We start from the raw sequence: 19,172 nt of genomic DNA, 5'->3' as shown, positions 1-19,172 counted from the left end.
GAATTCATGATGAGTTAATGAAGGCAGGTAGGCTTACTTCAAACCAATCCCTTTTTCCATCTATGCATTAAATGACCTCACATACATAACATCCCTTTTGCAACCAAAACAGAATTAAGCTTACCCTTTTGTGTCAACAACATCATTTCACCAAGATTTGGGCGTTTGTTTCCAGTTATAAGTCCTTTTAATACATATAGATGTTGAGAGCTTTACAAGATTATAGACCATCCAAGAGCTTCCCCCCATTAATGGCTGCCATTCAACATACCCACCTTCCTCTTCCCCCCCTCCTCACCGCCTTCATAAATACATACGAACTCTCAGTAACCATTTTTCAGCTATGTTAATCGGATTTAAGAGCTTGTGATTCTATATTTGGATGTTGGCTGGGTTGCTTCATTAATTGGGGGAAGGGGTGTGCTAGGCTTGGAGTTGAGTTTTGGAAAGCCAACGCCATGCATAGGTAGTGGCAGGACGAGCCCTTTATTTCAACCATCAAACCCTGCCCCCAACTAGATTCGTCCTTGCACTTATATCTATTATCCAACCCCATCCTCCATATTATATCTACCTTTTTTCCACCCTCTTCAATTCTCGAGATGAAGAGAGAAATGAAGAGAAAATGGGAAGAGCCACGAGGAGGAAGCTTCAATTCTCCGGCTGATATCGAGCTCCACCTCGAGTCTCCGTTACCTTTAGAGTGGCAACGATGTCTTGACATTCAGGTACTAAACATACACACTAATATTCTGTGAGATTCCACATTGGTAACGAAGCATTCCTTACAAGGGTGTGGAAACCTCTCTCTAGTAGACGTGTTTTAAAACTTTGAGAGGAAGTTCTAAAGAGTATAATATGTGTCAGTGGTGGGTATAAGCTGTTACAAATGGTATCAGAGTTAGACACCTGGCAATATGTCATCGAGGACGTTGGGCCTCCAAAAGGGACGGATTGTGAGATCCCACATCGGTTGGAGAGGGGAACAAAACATTTCTTATAAGGGTGTGGAAACCTCTTTCTAGTGGACGCGTTTTAAAACCTTGAGGGAAATCCCCAAAGAGTACAATATCTGCTAGCGGTGGGCTTAGGCTATTACAAATGATAATATAGAGCTAGACACCGGGCAGTGTGCCATCGAGGACGTTGGGCTCCCAAAGAGGGCGGATTGTGAGATCCTACATTGGTTGGAGAGGGGAAGGAAACATTTCTCTTTAACGGTGTGGAAACCTCTCCTTAGTGGACGCGTTTTAAAACCTTGAGGGGAAGCCCCAACGGAGACAATATCTACTAGTGATAGTGATGGGCTTGGACTGTTACATATTCTTTCTCTGCTTACACAATAACACAACTTTCTATATACGTACAGTCAGGGAAGATACACTTCTACAACACGAAGACTCGAAAGAGAACGTCCATGGATCCAAGGAGCAAGTTGGAGACTAGCCCAGGTGGTGATCCCTTGAGCTTGGACCTTGAGCTGAATCTAAATAGCCAATCTATGAGAAATGGTGGTGAATCAAAGAAGAAGAGCGATGGGGCATGGAAACAAGGACATGGGTGTCCGCAGCAAGAGATGATAGCGAGGGTTTGCATGCAGTGTCACTTATTGGTAATGGTATTGAAGTCCTCACCGACATGTCCCAACTGCAAATTCATACACCCAATAGACCTGCAAACCCCTCCAACTACAACCTTGTTTATAGCCTCTCGCTCTACTAACAATAATCAAACCCAGTCCTTAAAAGGTTTCCCAAACCCTATTCAAAATAAAGTCTAAGTGTGTGGCTATTGATTTAATGAATTACGAGTAGGACCAGACTTCACTTTATGTTTTGGAATATATGTAATTATATATGAAAAATAATTAAATGTTTATGTCTATGTGTTTGCAGTTGTGTGAGACATTACTATCTCTCTCTCTTAGTTCATATTTTCTTATATTAAACCCTATTTATAATTAATACACCATATCAAAACTAAACAGGTTTGAATATACTGAATATACAAAGAAAGTTCCGTGACCATGAACCAGACAGAGAATAAAATAGGAAGTGGAGAGATTTCTCCTTATTAACTAAACAATACATAATAAAACAGGAAGTTGAGAGAGATTTCTCCTATTAACTAAACAAGACCGAATAAAACAGTAAGTTGAGAGAGATTTCTCCTATTAAGGAGAGAGAGAATAAAATAGGAAGTGGTGAGAGATTTCTCCTATTAACTAGAGAGAGAATAAAATAGGAAGTGGAGAGAGATTTCTCCTCATTAATTAAACAATACAGAGAATAAAATAGGAAGGGAAGAGAAATTTCTCCTCATTAACTAAACAAGATAGAGAATAAAATAGGAAGTGAAAAGAGATTTCTCCTCAATAACTAAACAAGACTTAAGAATAAAATAGGGAGTGGAGAGAGATTTCTACTTATTAACTAAATAAGACTGGGAATAAAATAAGAAGTGGAGAGAGATTTCTCCTCATCAACTAAACAAGAATAAAAGAGAGAGATTTCTCCCGGTTAACTAAACAAGACCCAGAATAAAATAAGAAGTGGAGAGAGATTTCTCTTCATTAACTAAACAACCCAGAATAAAATAAGAAGTGGAGAGAGATTTCTCTTCATTAACTAAACAAGACAGAAAATAAATAGGAAGTGGAGAGAGATTTCTCTTTATTAACAAGACTGAGAATAAAGATTATATTCTTCTTCCTCCCCTATATTGGAAAATATGTCATAATATTGAAATTTAAAATTTTTAAAAATAATATGTACGTAGAAATTATATTATATTTAAATTATTATTTGATTTATTAGGATATTTTTAATCTTTTTTAGTAAAAATTATATTGAAAAATAAAAATTATCTATTAATTTTGTTTGAAATATATATATTAAGAAAGAGAAAAAGAAAAAGAAAAAAAAACCTTGTCTCAATCCGGGCAGATTTACAACACAAATCTTCATTCTAATATAGAGATCTTCACAAAAATAAATGAAAATTTTCATAAGAATAAAGATTAAAACAAACGATAAAGACAAAAACATTCATATTAAGAATGAGAAATAGAAATAAAATTAGAATCGAAGGTGTGTTCTCATTGATATTCATAAGATTTAAATAGAATATAAACTAGTATCTAATACCTACCAATAAAAAAAATATAAACTAATTAAATATTGAAAATAAAATAAAATATATTATAAATCAAATTATAAATGAAAGAATACATAAATAATATATTTTTCAAACAATTCACACCATTACAATGTAATCTACATTTTTTTTTTTTCATTCATGTATATATAAGTAAAAGATATTTAATTTTGTTATTGTGTATGACATTAAGGAGGTATGTATTAATATGAAGCTTCATCAAAGTGATTGTAATATAAATGGGGATGAACATATTTATGGTTTTTCTATACCAAAATCTTGGAAACTTAGTTGAAGAATAGTTGTGCATCTGTTCATACATGACAGTGACACATCCAACTTAGAAATCAGATTAATGACTTAAATTTTTAATTTAACTCCAATTATGTTAGATTAAGGTAGTTGTTCTCTTAATTGTTTAATTTTAATTTTTACTTTGTTTAAAAAAAAAATTATATTTATATATATACCTGCTTGGTAGTTAATTCTAATAAATAGATCAAACTTGTGCAGCACGACATGAATTCTTCCTAATTACGAGTAGCGTTACGAGAAGTTACCTGGATTTCCTGCTCAACAGGCGTTCACTCTGAGAAGATCATGGAGGGAGTCGAGGCGGAATCCAGAGATGAAGCAATGAGATCCAAAACTGCCTTCCGATGTGCGAAAGCAGCGTATCTGATTTCGTCGTTCAAATCCTTCCAGAATCGCAACCTCAGAGCATCTGTCGACGAACAAGCGAAGGTTCTGGATGAAAATTTATGAACAGTAACTGTGTTTGTGATCGCGCACTGGTTTATTTGATTTGGATTAGTAATCAACTTGAGCGATTTTGAGAAATTAAAATGTCAATTACCTTTCAGGAGAAAGAGCGGCTGAGGAAAGTTGTTGGAGATTTGAAGATCGAGTTGGCTATGGAGCGTCGGAGGAATAAGAGGATCAAGCTCTGCGGTTTGATGGAATTTGTTCTTCAGCTCCTGCTGGTTATTTCTCTTTCGAGCTTCTTCCTTTTTATCGCCTTCAAATCTATCTGAACTTTGATATAGAATCAACGATCTGGCCATGGAATTTGCTTGGAACAACCCTAACCAGTTCACGAAGTGCATTACTACTGGATTTATCGGCCTCCATTTTTATTTGTAGTTGTAGTATAGGTTCGAATGTGCGAATTCTTGGATGAGCTCCGTGGAGTCTTAAATTTCAATGACTTCACAATTTTCTTGGTCACTGTTCAATGGAAATCGTCCATTCATTTCAAGGATCAAAGAAAAGCTTCAATACATCGTGGAGGAGAAGGACTTCAAACGAATTGCTGTTTGTTTGTTTTTTTTTTTTTTTTTTTTTTTTTTTTTTTTTGTTGATGAAATAACAAACTCAGTTAAAACACCAATCAGATAACAAAAAAGCGAATTGCTTCGATTAAAAAGTAAAAGCTTCTGATATTTCAGAGGGAAAGGTTATATATATTTCGGCAATTTTTTTAAAACACAATTATTTCTAAAAGAATATCGTGTTTAAATAAATAATTATACAAATAAAGATTGATGGATGAAAACGTGTTTAAATAAATAATTAAATAAATTTAGAAACATAAATTTTAAAAGAATATAGTATATTATAAGTGCTTGGGTGAAAATTTAAACATATGTTTTAAAAGGGGCTACCAATGTTTTGATTGATTATATGTTCAAAAAAAAAAAAAAAAAAAAAAAAGATAATTAATTTTTTTTAATACCATATATATGGAAGTAAATATTTATTTGAACTAACCTAAAAAAAGTATAAAGTTTTAACTTACATTAGGTAAGACGGTGAATTATTAAAATTAATTTATGATATATTCAAAATTAAATTATAAATTTAGATCAAAAGTCAAAATTTCGTCTATATGATTTTAATGTTATTAAATGTTAGAATTAGTCTCTTTATGGTTCGTTAAAATTCTCATAAATTGTCAATAAAATAAAAATATTTATAAGGGTTTTATATTCCCAATTCTAAGTCTTAAATAACCAAATTAACTTTTTTTTCAAACTATGAATACTAAATTTGTAATTTAACATATACTCAAGGTAGTTTAAATTTTAAAAAAAAAATTAATTTATGTAAGAGTCTTTGATTAAACAAATTTGATTCAAAGCTCTATTGTTAGACTGCGACACTAACTACCAACACGACTCTCAAATTCATCGAGCAAAGTGAAGTAGAAAGAGTGTGTTCGGTTATGTCAAAAACAAATTTATGGATAACATTTTTCTATGTCCTAATCCATTTGTGACAAACACAATTAGTTTACAGTTCAGTGGAAAACCAAGTGAAGTAAAAATGCATGACTCACAGTAAAAGCCTAAGAGTTGCAATTTTTGAAGGGACCACCCTAAGCTGCTAATAGAGGACTGTTTCCAGAGATGAGAAACATTCAAGTCCGTGTCGGTTCCTGTAAACAACCACCGTGAGGTACACAACATTCAATTGGACAAGAAAAATATGTTCATTATAAAAGCACACAAAGAACAGTTGAATGAAATAAGCAGGCAACAAAGTCGTCTTATATCTATCCCTCTGCCCTATTGAATAATGGACCAAGTTGTGAGAGAAACAATGAATGCTCACCTTCTCATCTCTCTCTTCAATTCCCACCACCATCCGAGCTATACGTTCATTTTCAATGGATGAAGTACCTGAAGGGAGAGTTCGTTCTTGTAGTTTTTATTCTTTTTTAGGGTTTGAGAACATCAATTTTTTTAGGTAAGAATTTGTTTTGGATAACAAAGACAGCCAAATGAGCATCGAAGGCTGAAGATTCTACACTACACAAGTAAGAAGAAAAAATGCATTAAATTTTCTTTGAAAGAAATTTGAAACTAAGGGATATGGTTGAATATACCTCTAATCAAATGCATAAGGATCATCTGCATAGGGATTCAGTGACCCTTCCGTAAACAAATCACCAATGTTTGAAGGCCGTGATTGATCCCCACCCTTGATTGTCTACTTGGAGAATTGGATTAAAACAAGTTATGCATAATTATACAATATTTAAACGTTAAAGCAAAATTAGAAAAATCTTCTTCTAATCTTTCATATTTCATAAAACCATCATTAAAAATACATACATACATACGTACGTGTGTGTGTGTGTATGTATATATATCAGCAACCAATGCCAAATGCAGTACACAAATCAAGAAGTAGAAAAATGCCCAATAGGATATGGATATAAGCCTTTTCTTTTACCTTGACAGGACCTCGGGGGGTATTTCTTCTTGGAGTTTTGTTATGTTTTCTCGGGTCCTGATAAACATAAGGAAAAATTTTTACTATCGAGTAATAATTATGAGATAATCCAGTTTCTCTACATTGGCACGGTCCTATTGGTTCATACCTCAAACAGAACTGTACTTTTTGTTTTTCTTCTTTTAGTGATCGTCCTTCCATTTGTAGTTTCAACTTCATATTCATGACGAGTAACCTGACCAGCCGTTAATTAAGATTCAATATGCAGGCGGAAGGCGAGTGTAAAACTATATGGAAAAACTTGTAACTTCACATAATTTCCTTTATCTCCTATCAAGATATTAATGGTTATATGCACTGATCTTTACAGTTTAGATAATGTGAAGTGCGCATCATTTTAATATACAACTTACCTTCTTATGGTGCTTCGGGATATTTGCAATACTTCCTGTGTTCATGTCCTCCACGGTCTTCAACAACTGTGATACTGGTGTTTGAGCTGCTTGCAGGTTAGGTGATTCCTGTGAGAAGATGCAAGGAACAAAAGAATTCAAAATGTAGCTGACAAACAGACTTCTTTTCTGCAATTTATCTATCAGTTGTCACTCGCACCTCATCATTTTCTGTTCTAATCAGAGCACGCTTGCTTTTTCTGGAACCACCAGAACCTCTCATCTTGATTGATGACATGGAATAGTCCTGCACCATGACAAGTTTATAATTTATGAAGGATAGACTAAAATAGATATACGGAAATGAAGTACTAATTGTAACCTCAATAATACGAAGTATGGGAGTAATCTAGAGATTTCGTGTTTGAATTTACGTCTTCAATATCAGGAAATAAAATAGTATGCATACAAAATTTTAAAAAAATTTAAAAGAGCAAGAGAAAAAAAAAAAAAAAAAACATAATTGAGGGGGTTCAATATTGACAATGGTTGATGGTAAGTTGACTCGCTCGATAAGGACCTAAATATAAGACAAACCTCCGTATTAGCCAATGAAATTCTATACAGAACCAGGATGCTTCTTATAACAATATTAAATTTTGAGAATGGAGAAAAATAACCAACAAGAATTAGTGTCATGTACTGTACATAATATAAAAAGTTTGAAATTGATCAACGGCACATAGAAGATAGAAGAGGTTGATTGGTAGTATCACGTGCATGTGAACACTTGCACATGGGTCAGGAGATTACCTTCTTTGAATTCACTTCTTGGTCCTCTTGTAGCTTGTCACCCATCACTTTCCATTGCAATTGCAACAAAGCTCTCTGCCTGTCTTCCTATGACATATATATGAGTGGATTAAGACATGAGCACAATACTTGATACTTGTACCTGAGATTGTTAGTACTTTGGTTTTTTGGAGATCCAATTCCTCTTGAAGCTTCCTACATTCATCTTCGTTTTGACATCTCAAAGCTTTCATCTGAGCCTCATGTTCACTTCTCAGTGACGTCAATTTCTGGAACATCATAAATCACTGAGCTATTAATTAATGGTGCAAGGGCTGACAGAAACCAAAAATTGAATATGAATAAATATATATATATATATATAACCTCTTTCAATTCGTTCTCAGCATGAAGTTGAGCACGCTGCAACTCTTCATTGTGTTTGGCTTTACAAATTTGTTCATTTCTGGTATGCTCTTGCTGAATTTGACTCAACTACAAAATCAAAGTGTAGAATATAAAAGGACAGTACTCAGAGAGACTCAATCTCAAGATTTAACCCACAAATAAACATAGATACATATAACAGTCAGTAAAATTAAGCACCGATAAGAAGCTTCTGAAATTGTTCAATGAATTATAATTACTACATAACTACAAGTTGACTTCCCTCATAAGTTGCCAAAATGGAGGTACAAGATGCTAATATTTTAACATGGAACAGAAAGAAATCTGATGCATGTCATCCATAATCTAGAATATAAGTTTTGGCAGAAGTTAGAACACATGGGAAAAAAAGGAACAAAAAAAAGATTGTGAATCTAATTAGATGGGCCATGTCAAGTATGATTATCTTGATTAGGAAGATAAGTTCAGCTCATTTCTTTGTAAATGTTACCAGAGCAGCATGTTCTTCCTGAATGCGAATCAGGCATTGCCTAGATTCTTCTTTTACTTCTGCTAGGCTTTGTTCACAATTTCTTTCCATCTCTTGTAAAACTTGATCTGCCTGTATGCTCAAATGAATAAGCAAGAAGTTTGATATTTTAATATGAAGCAAAATATGAGTACTAAGAGTGAACCTTTTCCTTTTCCTTGTTAACAATCTCCAATTTCTCCATTTCATACTTATTCCGGATGTCATTGATAGCCTAATAGTTTCACTGCTGTCAGCCTAAATAAAGGTAATCTAACCGCATGAAGCAAATTTACGAGAAAAAACGGTAACAAATAATACCTGATCATTTCTATGGGATATATCTTTCAAATGTCTTGATAGCTCCATCTGTTTACTCTCCAGCATTGAATCATACTGTCTTTTAGCATCGGAAAGCTTCATTTCAGCAGAAAACAGTAGAGCTTGGTTCTGTAATAGATGAGAACTTAGACTTCAAGTTAAGTTCATTCAAAAGCTAATCACGAGAATTTTTCATGAAAATGAACAATGGTAACAGGGTAATTTACAAAACCTCTTTATTTTCTTCTTCTAGCTTCTTCTCACGCTCCATAGACAAAAGAATAAACTCTTCCTTTTCCTTCAAAACATTGCGAAGTTGATCTCCTTCTACCTCAAGCATTTCTGCACGTTGTTTATAATTTTTGCTCTCCTTCATCAAAGTACCCATCTCTTCTGCTTTATCGTGTAACTCTTTCTCCAATTTTTCTGCATTACATTGATTCTCAATTTCTAGTGCAGAAATCTTCTTTAACAAATCTTGCTGCAAGGAAATATAACTGAAAATTAGTAGAACAGCAGTCTTGACATCAAATTATTTAAATCTGTTGAGAAAGGTGTAGACCATTTTACTCTCAGATGATCTTGAACTTTCTGACAAAGTACCAATTTTCTCCTCTAACTTGGAAATCAATGATTCTGTCTCAGTTTTTTCAGAAACAAGTGTTTCAACTTCAGACTCCAACTTTTGAATTCTCCCTCCTGCTAAACGAGATTCTTCTGAATGCTGTGCCATTAGTGATTCCTGGATTTTCTGAAGTTCATCAACCTTTTGTTGTGACTCGACATTTATCAATTTGAGGGTATTTTTTTCTGATGTTATACAAATAAATTTGTCATGGAGCTTGTTGTATCTCTTTTGGGCCAGCTCCGAAGCAAAATCCCTTTCCAATTTGGCCAGCTTAAAGCAAGAGTCATTTAGATGGGTTAGCTGATTAAATTTCTCTTCAAAAGTTGAGTTATGACGATCAAATTCAACCAGCTGATCAATCAAAAAGTGGACAAGATTTTCAAGGTTTTTGATCTCCAAGAGCGACGCATCTAATTTCTTATGAATCTCATCATTATGCATTTCCAAATCACTCTTTTCCTTCTGCAAGTCATCTCGTGAGGCTATCAAACTAGTAATTTTTTCTTCTTTTGAGTTTGACTCTAATTGTGCCTTATCCAGTTTAGAATTCAGTCCCTCTATGATCAACCTGTTCTCCACAACTGTTTCTTCAAATCTCTTGATCATAGAGTCTGCAAGAAAGTATCGTAGTAGTCCACCTTTATGAGAATAAAATAACAAAATGCTGCAAGATTATAGTTTTACTTCTCTCAATTTTTAGAGCATCATGAGCTATTTTTCTTTTGTGTGTAAAACATAAACATTCATAAATTCATATCTATACATTGCGACTAAGAATTGGTAAAATTAAAGCATTGCATATTAAAACATATCTACATTGATAAGCAAATAGAAAAATAAGACTTGGCTGTGGTCAGACTATACTTCTTTGTCATCATTCCCATAATGAAATCTTCCATATTACGATAGAAAGATTGTCGTCCCAAATTACTCAGCATGCATTGTTTGTCGTCCCAAATTACTAAGCATTCATTGTTTTATGAACATTCTGCAATTTTTAGCCATAATCTTTATAGTTACCTTTTTCCTCAATCAGATTTGCAGTTCTCTGCTGTTCTTCTCTGTACAATTTACAATTCTCCTCTTTCTCAATTTTGAGCTTCGCCAGCTCCTTCTCACCTGTGTTCAAAGTTCAAAAGCATTAGATAACAGGTTGCATTCCAAAAGTTACCATGATAGAAAAGAGAACTGTATGGTACATTGTGAAAATAACCAACGAAATATTGCAAGAAGTCAAGTTACTAGATTTAAGAACTTACGATTTCTTATTGTTTCTTCTGCAGACTCTACTTTTATACACAAATCCTGCATTCTTTGGGTTAACCCATCAACAGCTGTAGAACTTGCAGATAATTTGGTTTCTAAAACCTCCTTGTCTTTCTCAGCTATAAGATATAATTAACGCAATGATTAAATACCAAGTCATACTCGAGATGAATTATTACTAACAAAAAACGGAAGGGTTAAATTTTGAGCATCAGATTGATAACTACCATCCTGAACCTGACTGGCTAAAATCTGTAATGTTTCAGTGAGCTTATCACTCAGTGTCTTAGCCGACGAGAATTTCGATTCCAATCCCTTCCACAACTTCTCGTCTTCTTTCTGCTTCACCTTGAGCTTGGCATTTTCATTCAAGGCATTCTGCAGTTTATCCTCTAAAGCACGTGCGTGCTCCACTGATTTCCTCAATTTCGCATTCTGTAAACTTTTCCAACTTAGAAATCAAGTACTCCGAAGAATGATCATAGGAAAACGCGCAACTGTGCCGAGAAAAATTAATTCAGACCTAATTAACTGATCTACAGAAAATAACAGACTACACGTGCATCGAAATTAAAGAGGAGAAGGTTGTGGTCTTATCGATCAATTTCGATGACCATATACAGTTTAATGAAGCGCGCCACACATAGAGAACGGAGCTTCATACCGCCATATCCAGATCAGTCTTCAAAGAAGCCTGATCTTTCATCATCCTCTCTGCATAATATGGACAACACGATCAACATAAAGTTTCATTTCTTACAAAAGAATGATTAATGCTAAACTTTCCGATTAGAACCTGCAGCAATCTTCAAATTGACAAAACGTCCCGACGAGGCAGGTTCTGGAACGGAACGCGAAGAGGTGAACGTTTTCGCAGTTCCTTGTACCAAACCAGATGAGTTCAACTGGTTTAACCTCTTCACGCTTGGAAATCCGAGCTTCTCCATTGTTAAATCGAAAGACAACGACGGAGAAAAAACCTAGTAGCTCTTTTTACATCATTCTCAAGCCCGCGGATTTTCGCATATCATAGTGTGTGACTGAAGTGAATTGGGCGCCAAGAGAATCGAAGTTCGACTTATTTATAGCGTTCGACATCCCCATGCCACGTCAGCCCAGATGCGCGAGCAAGCTATAATTCAAATCAATTTGGTGATTAAAATAATAAATTTTATATTTTATATTCTTTAAAATTAAGCCTATAAATACTCTTTCACCTGTGACTTTATTTATATTTTATCTATTTTGCACATATATATAAATATTTCGATATTTGAAAAATATAAGTCAAGTTAACCTGGATGATGGAAGAACCAAGAGAGCCCGGGGTCTCCTCAAGAGTGCCAAAGATCTGTGGCAAAACGTCAATGAGCATAGCCAGCAATCTAAAATAACCTCTCGTTCATTACATCACTATTAAAGAAAGCTTCATTATTGCTCAAATATGCTACCCACTTCATTATTGATCAAATATGCTACTCACAAAAGAGAAAGCCCTTTTATCTATCGGCCAACACGATGTAATTGAAAGAGAGCTCGTTTGCTCTTTCATCCACGAATACTAATTCGTTCAAGAAGGAACCACTCATATTGACTTCTATGTTGCTGATAAAGATAAATTCATCGTAGAAAAATGACAAAAAACAGGAATTGAAATCTTAAAAAATAAAAAATAAATAGTTATTGATACATACCCAAATATACGACAGACTTTTTGTCTCCATTACATAAATCACCACGATCTTTTTTTCTTTTTTTTTTCTTTTTTTCTTTTTTCAAATTAGTTAGATGTTTTCTATAGATCATATTTTCATACTTTGGTGGAAGATATCTACCTTAAAATTGGTTATCAGATTTACAGGCTTAGTATACAAACATGGTCTCTTGATAATGCAACCACCAAAGGCAAGGCACTGCAAACACCATGTCAGACCATGAAGCTCTCAGTTATTAAACGCAGTTTTAGATACAAGGAAAACTAGAACAGAAAGAGGCCTTAGTTGAACATCTCAAAATTTCATACTATCAGCTAATAACATATATTATAAATGCCAAGAATCATAAACCCAAAAGGAAAAACTCAGGCACAAGCCCTTCAACACTCTCATATCCGAGTGACATTTGATCTACAACCACTAATAGAAGTGCAGAGTGAAGATGAAAAATGGACAAGGCAGACCCTTAAATGGAGCAACCATTCCCTAGTTCAAACCTGCCGTCGTCAAAAAAGCCAGTTCAACCAAACATTACCACACAGATCTCAGTCCAGTTTCACTCTGTCCAAATCATTAATCATCCCCTCGAGCTGTCAGAAAGAAGGAGAAACATGAGCATGATTATCATTTCCTCCAGATAATGAAGTGTAGAGATGCAAATGAAAAGAAAATGTTACATACTTTAACAATTTGCCGCAAGAAGAAATCTCCATAGCGATTTACAGGCTTCGATTCGACAACGTGGATTACGTCCTGCAGTGAGATTAAGTAATTTTTTTAACATACTTACATAAATGAATTTTCTTTTTCTTTTGTAGCATCTAAGTAATATATATTCTGAATTCAAAATGCTTTCGTGTGATATCCCACATTGGTTGGGGGGGAGGAGAACGAAACACCCTTCATAAGGGTGTGGAAACCTTTCCCTAACAGACGCGTTTTAAAGCCTTGAAGGAAAGCCCGAAAGGGAAAGTTCAAAGAAGACAATATCTGCTAGCAGTGTGGTGGGGTGGGATTGGACTCTTACATTTTGTAAACCAAAGAGGTAATAGAAGAAAAGTAGACGTACATCATCAATGTAAAAATCCACATCTGCATTGGACATGATTTTTCCAACACTGTCAACAGCATGGGTTTTATGCTTGTATGTCAACAATATCGTCCTGTAAATATAACCAAAACCAATTACCACCAATTAATTAATCTTAAAAACTATGTAGTAGCTCATAAAAATGTGAAGATATATCCTAAAGTCTTCTATTTCCAACCTTAGAGTCGATTCATCCATTTCCATGTAAATGGCAAGCTGCCCAAGGGAGATGGTGGAGTACACTTTCAAGAAGGTGCGGATGCCAGATAGTAATTGTTGTTGCTTTACTTCAAAAAGAAATAGTTTCAATTGAAGCCTATAGGCATCCTGGAAAAAAGCAAGGAGACGTGAATAAAATCTCTGAAAGAGCGAGCCAACAAATGCAACACAGACACGCACAAAAAAGGGTTTGACATGGAAACATGCATGACTAGATTTTGTGAAGAAATGATGAAATCAAAGTCATCAACCTTAATCTATAACTCCAATTTGCTCAAAACAAAACTAGAGTAAGATGCTCTTAATAAAATAAATGTTAGTCTTAGAGATGTTAAAAATCCTCTTAAAATGGCGTTATTAGAAACTATGAAGGATACTCTAGTGGAATAGATAAAGAATCAGATGAACTATGAATTGTAGAATTCCTATAATTTAAGGAACTGTTAGGCGAGAAGGCCGTTTGAATCGGTTACTCCTGGACTACCTGTTTATGTGTTTGTTTGTTCATTCATTTTGTTTGGAAACTACTTTGTGAAAGAATGAACTGCAAGGCATAAGGCCAACAAAACTATACCACTAGGCTAAAGTTCATCCAATAGGTAGCAACGATAGCAATACCCAAATAACCAAAAAAGAAAACCCACCAAGAAGTTCTTGATGAGGTAACAAAGATAATATTGGCACTCCTAATCACAGCCTAGTCATCACTCAATATATTAGAACAAGAACTTGCAAGATAAGAGACGGTAGATAAAATGCACATTGTTTGATCCAAAAACTAAAGAAAACTCAATTCCAGACACTGTTATCCTTAACCTCTAAATCTACTCTTCATAATTTTGACTCATTAAGCAGGGAAAGTCCAGGCCACTCGTTCACCTTATTTCACTATTTTGTATGGTCTCGTCACACAATACTAAATTTTAATCCGCTCATTCTCCTCTTCCGATTCATTTCCAAAATAGATGCTGCTTTAATAATAAAGATCTAAACCTTACCTGGTTGTAGTTTGCTAAAGGCTCCTCAAAACTAGGAGCAGATGGAGTGATGAACTTGGGACAAGCATATGAGAAAAGCTCATCATAGACGGCAAAAGCTTCCTCATCATATCTCTGCATCCTCATCATCTTTTCACCATACTTTTCACGCAACTGAGAGTTCACAGTTTCATCAATAAGCTTCACTTGTGGGCAAAGCGAAACACATATTGCCAACAGAGCATACATCTGCTCGTTCTTCTTCAGAATCTGCTCATACTGAGGAGATTTTTGATGATATTGCTTGGTTTTATAAATATACAAGAGAATTCTGTTAAATTCATGAATGGCATCAACGTACCTGAAAATAAGGGGAAATGAAATTTATTTCGAACCTGTCGTTAAGTGAGAAGTGAAGAAAGAAGACTAAGGCCCTAAATACAGCACCCTATAAATTCCTATAAAGACGAAAGAATTAACATTCAACTTTGCAAGCATTTCAATTCTACTTGACCTTCCATTTTCTTTTATATATTTATAAGAAACAAAAGAAAAAACATATATATATTGAGGGAAGGATCATACAAAAGGGGGGATGAGATATCCCCAAAAAGCAAGAGGGTTACAGAAAGGACTGCCAATTCACCTAAACAAGAACCAAACCATAATTATAAATCAGCTAGAGAGAGAACACCAGACAAGAGAAAAGGAATCTAATGGACTCCATACAACATAATACCTGCGCAACATCAGGTTGGCAAACCCATAATGATATATAGTTGTAATATGGCTTCCAATCACACTAGTGAAAACACCTTGCTGGGTTATGTCAATTGGGAGTAAGCACTTCAAACCAGTGTGATAATCACCTAACAGGCAATGAACCCGAAGCAATCCAACCATGCTGAAATATCCCAACACCTTCAAAACATTACTACTCCCACCACTATAGTCATACCCATCAGTAAGTGTAAATTGTTCAAGACCTTCTTTCTCCTCCTCAAGAATATGAATGATTGAGGATTTCTCCACAAATGCTTGCAAATAGTTGAGCACACCATATACATTCCAAGCCTGGAAATAAGCAACCACTGAAGTTAAGCTCCTGGACCTTGGACATAGATAGACCATAAAAACCATTAAGACTAAGAGAACTTGACTGCAAGAACATGGGCGTACAAAGGATACGCGCAGATTCACCCAAACATGGTTATCATATTTGGAACAGATATCTAACCTAGTGTACACACAAACTCCATTAGAAAAATATGAAAAACAAAAGAACACTTCCCACATCTCAGAAGTCTTAAAAGATTGTCATTTGAAGTCTAGACACCATAGGTTTTCAAGGCTATTCCAGCTATTTTAACCTCCTTGGGGACGGTACGGCTTCAAATCCAATACCAATATACTATGAATTTGATAAAACTAAATACACGCTAATTCAGATAGAACCATGAGAAGGCCAAGAACTAATACTGTTTTTTAACCTTTGGAGTTCATTTCCTTGTCTAATTGCAGTCAGAGTAATGCGCAGCCTGCATATTTTCACATAAAAAATAATAAACGAATGAATCGTAGCAACCTGATCGTACTGCCTCAGAAGCGAAATTTCCTGCTCGGTCTTGTTCTTCATCTTAGCCCGATACTGGCAGAAGCTCTGGAACTGATAAACAAACTCATCCACCATATCCCATAGCCACTGGTTAGGCAATTGCATATTCACGACTCCGTGCAAAACCACCTGAAATAGGCTACAATAGTTATCCCATGAGTCAATCCTCTGCTTCAAAGTTGGCGACAGTCTCGCATAAAGATGGCGAAACCACATCTCACGGTAAAGCAAGCAGAAGACATGATCATTATCAACAAAATGAGCCACAGCATCTACTGACGGCCACGGAGTATCCTTGAATAGGCGGTCCGATAGCGTCTGGAATGAAGTTTCATACATTTGATGTGTTTCGTATACATTCTTCTCACGGATATGGCGGTATAGATGAACGACAAAGGATTTGACAGAATCTGGAACGAAATTAGGGTCGTAGCCAATATCTTGGCCAGCCGGAGAAGGCACCGGCGCGTGACGGGGATCGTCATAGTTGGCCCGTGAATCATCGTAATCGTATGTGGCCATGATGACTGAATTCAGCTAGCTCGACTGAAATTAGGGTTTTAGTACAGAGTTGCAGAACTGGGAAGAAGAAGCAGGAGATTTAGTTAAAATTTCAAGAATTATGAACCTTAGGATTGAACTGTTTGGGCTTAAGCCCATTAAGGGTAATTCCGTAAATAACATATGTAATAATTAGATAAATAAATAATATTACCAATTAATCTTAATATTATTTTTTTAAAAATAGTTTAAATAAAATTATATAAAATTTTAATTATAAATAAATAGTCCAATTATAAAATTAGTTATATGTTGTAGTAGAGTAAATTATTTTAAATGACATACATTTATAAATATTATATAATTATGATAAAGTTCAAAAAAAAAAAATTATATAACATATATAAAATTATTATTATTATATAATATATAATTAATTTTAATTAAATATAGTTCATTATTATTGTTATTATCTTTAATTAAATCAATTAGTTATGCTTTATGCTCATCAAAACTATTCTAAAAAAACAATTAATTCATTATAAATGAGTTATACTTATTTAAAATTAATTTTTATTAACGTAAATTAACTAATCATAATTAACTAACTAGTTATATTTAAATATATTATTAACTGATGATTAATACTTTTAGTAAATAAGTAATTCATTAATTTAATAAAAATGTTATTTCTAAAAGATATATATAATATTTATGTAGGCTTCCGCTCAAGGCTTTAAAACGCGCGCTTGTTAGAGTAAGGTTTCCACGTATTTTGTTCTCATCCCCAACCAAGGTGAGACCTCACAATTCACAATCCACCTCCCGTCAGGTCCTGCGTCCTCGCTGGCATTATTTCCTTTCTTCAATCGACGTGGTACCCCCGCCAAATCCATCTCCCTTTGGGGCCAGCATCCTTACTGGCATATCGTCTTATGATTACCCCATTTGGGGAATAGCCTCCTCGCTGGCACATAGCCTAGTGTCTGGCTCTAATAGCATTTGTAATGGCACAGATCCACCACCAGTAGATATTATCGTCTTTGGGCTTGGCTTTAAAGCATGCCTGCTATAGGAAGGTTTCTACACCCCTTACAAAGAGTGTTTTGTTCTCCTCCTCAACCAATGTGGTACATCACAATTTATCAGTGGTTTATTTAATCAAATAATTGATTATATATATATATATATATATATATATATATGTGGGGGTAAGCTAAGATGGATTAAATTAATTTTATTTATTTTTTATAAATAAAAATAAATTAAGAGGGTAAAAGATAAACCCTAGGTTCCCACGAGTTTTACAAACCCCACCGTAAGCATAAAAATGATTCGATTTTTTCCTAGTAAAAATCAAAACCTTGCACCTGACGTAAGCATAAAATACCCAAGTTTTATTTCTCTCATAAAAATCAATATAAAGCATAAATTCATTTGACGTTGAATATGAATTAGGCACGTGACTTTATATAGCATAAATGCTGATTAAAATATTGAAAGCATATGAATTTAATTTTCTAAAAAGTTAAATTATTCAAAAATTTATAAGTAAACACGTGTACTTACTTTATTGATTAAAAATAAGTATTTTAAATTTTATGAATTATTATTATCTATTTGCATCGATCTCATAATCATAAATATAAATATAAGTAAATATAATATATATATAAATTTCTTATAACTGAAACAGAATAATATTTGCTAGCTGTAGGCTTAGACTGTTACAAATAGTGTTAGAGTTAGATATCGAGCGGTGTGCCAGCGAGAACATTAACCCCCAATGAAGGTGAATTGTGAAATCTCACATCGGCTGAAGAGGTTTTAAGAATGTGAGAACTTCTCCTTTGTAGACACGTCTTCAAATAAGCCCAGAAAGGAACAGTCTAGCTGTAGGCTTAGACTGTTACAAATAGTGTTAGAGTTAGATATCGAGCGGTGTGCCAGCGAGAACATTAACCCCCAATGAAGGTGAATTGTGAAATCTCACATCGACTGAAGAGGTTTTAAGAATGTGAGAACTTCTCCTTTATAGACACGTCTTCAAATAAGCCCAGAAAGGAATGCTAAAACAAAACAATCTACTAGCAGTTGGCTCTGTTACAAATGGTATCAGAGCCATATACCATGTGGTGTGCCAGCGAGGACGTATGCCTTCAAGGGAGGTGGATTGTGATATCTCATATCGGTTGAAAAGGTGAACGAAGCTCATTTTTTTATAAAGATGTGAAAATCTCTTCATAATAAGATGCATTTTTAAACCTAGAAGAAAAGTTCAAAAAAAAAGGAATAAATAGAATAATATCTGTCTAGTAGTAAGTTTGGGCGTTATATTTTTCTTTTA

General features: G+C 34.5%; 4 protein-coding genes across 5 annotated transcripts; 2 read left to right on the top strand and 2 right to left on the bottom strand.

Moving 5' to 3' along the window:
* The first annotated feature begins 229 nt into the window (after positions 1-229).
* LOC111788613 (uncharacterized) lies at positions 230-1,907 on the top strand. Its single transcript, XM_023669011.2, has 2 exons — positions 230-728; positions 1,370-1,907. Exons 1-2 carry the CDS (start codon positions 603-605, stop codon positions 1,778-1,780), a joined length of 537 nt encoding a protein of 178 aa, XP_023524779.1. The 5' UTR covers positions 230-602; the 3' UTR covers positions 1,781-1,907.
* A 1,726-nt stretch (positions 1,908-3,633) lies between these two features.
* On the top strand, positions 3,634-4,465 carry LOC111788615 (uncharacterized). Its single transcript, XM_023669013.2, has 2 exons — positions 3,634-3,900; positions 4,020-4,465. The coding sequence occupies exons 1-2, from the start codon at positions 3,757-3,759 to the stop codon at positions 4,188-4,190; spliced, it is 315 nt and encodes a 104-aa protein (XP_023524781.2). The 5' UTR covers positions 3,634-3,756; the 3' UTR covers positions 4,191-4,465.
* A 1,131-nt stretch (positions 4,466-5,596) lies between these two features.
* Positions 5,597-11,828, bottom strand: LOC111788916 (synaptonemal complex protein 2). 2 transcript variants are annotated; one of them, XM_023669494.2, is made up of 19 exons: positions 11,505-11,828; positions 11,373-11,422; positions 10,936-11,143; positions 10,702-10,827; positions 10,463-10,561; positions 9,377-10,053; positions 9,047-9,295; positions 8,815-8,943; positions 8,660-8,728; positions 8,476-8,586; positions 7,965-8,072; positions 7,757-7,867; positions 7,599-7,685; positions 7,006-7,092; positions 6,807-6,914; positions 6,542-6,628; positions 6,394-6,450; positions 6,044-6,147; positions 5,597-5,961 (listed from the first exon to the last, which is right to left on the bottom strand). In XM_023669494.2, the coding sequence occupies exons 1-18, from the start codon at positions 11,653-11,655 to the stop codon at positions 6,046-6,048; spliced, it is 2,616 nt and encodes an 871-aa protein (XP_023525262.2). In that variant the 5' UTR covers positions 11,656-11,828; the 3' UTR covers positions 5,597-5,961; positions 6,044-6,045. The 2 variants fall into 2 exon arrangements, with proteins under 2 accessions (XP_023525262.2, XP_086977255.1); XM_087121129.1 differs by having other exon boundaries at positions 5,597-5,837.
* Positions 11,829-12,635: 807 nt separating this feature from the next.
* Positions 12,636-16,940, bottom strand: LOC111788915 (uncharacterized). The gene is made up of 7 exons (XM_023669491.2): positions 16,295-16,940; positions 15,449-15,783; positions 14,731-15,070; positions 13,692-13,840; positions 13,493-13,586; positions 13,105-13,176; positions 12,636-13,013 (listed from the first exon to the last, which is right to left on the bottom strand). Exons 1-7 carry the CDS (start codon positions 16,844-16,846, stop codon positions 12,969-12,971), a joined length of 1,587 nt encoding a protein of 528 aa, XP_023525259.1. The 5' UTR covers positions 16,847-16,940; the 3' UTR covers positions 12,636-12,968.
* Positions 16,941-19,172: the final 2,232 nt, after the last annotated feature.

The sequence above is a fragment of the Cucurbita pepo genome, chromosome 2 (genome assembly GCF_057944985.1).
Source record: "Cucurbita pepo subsp. pepo isolate OVF chromosome 2, ASM5794498v1, whole genome shotgun sequence".
NCBI classification, from domain to species: Eukaryota; Viridiplantae; Streptophyta; class Magnoliopsida; order Cucurbitales; family Cucurbitaceae; genus Cucurbita; species Cucurbita pepo.
Note: the sequence above shows the minus strand (reverse complement) of the source record. Positions and strands in the feature narration are given on the sequence as shown.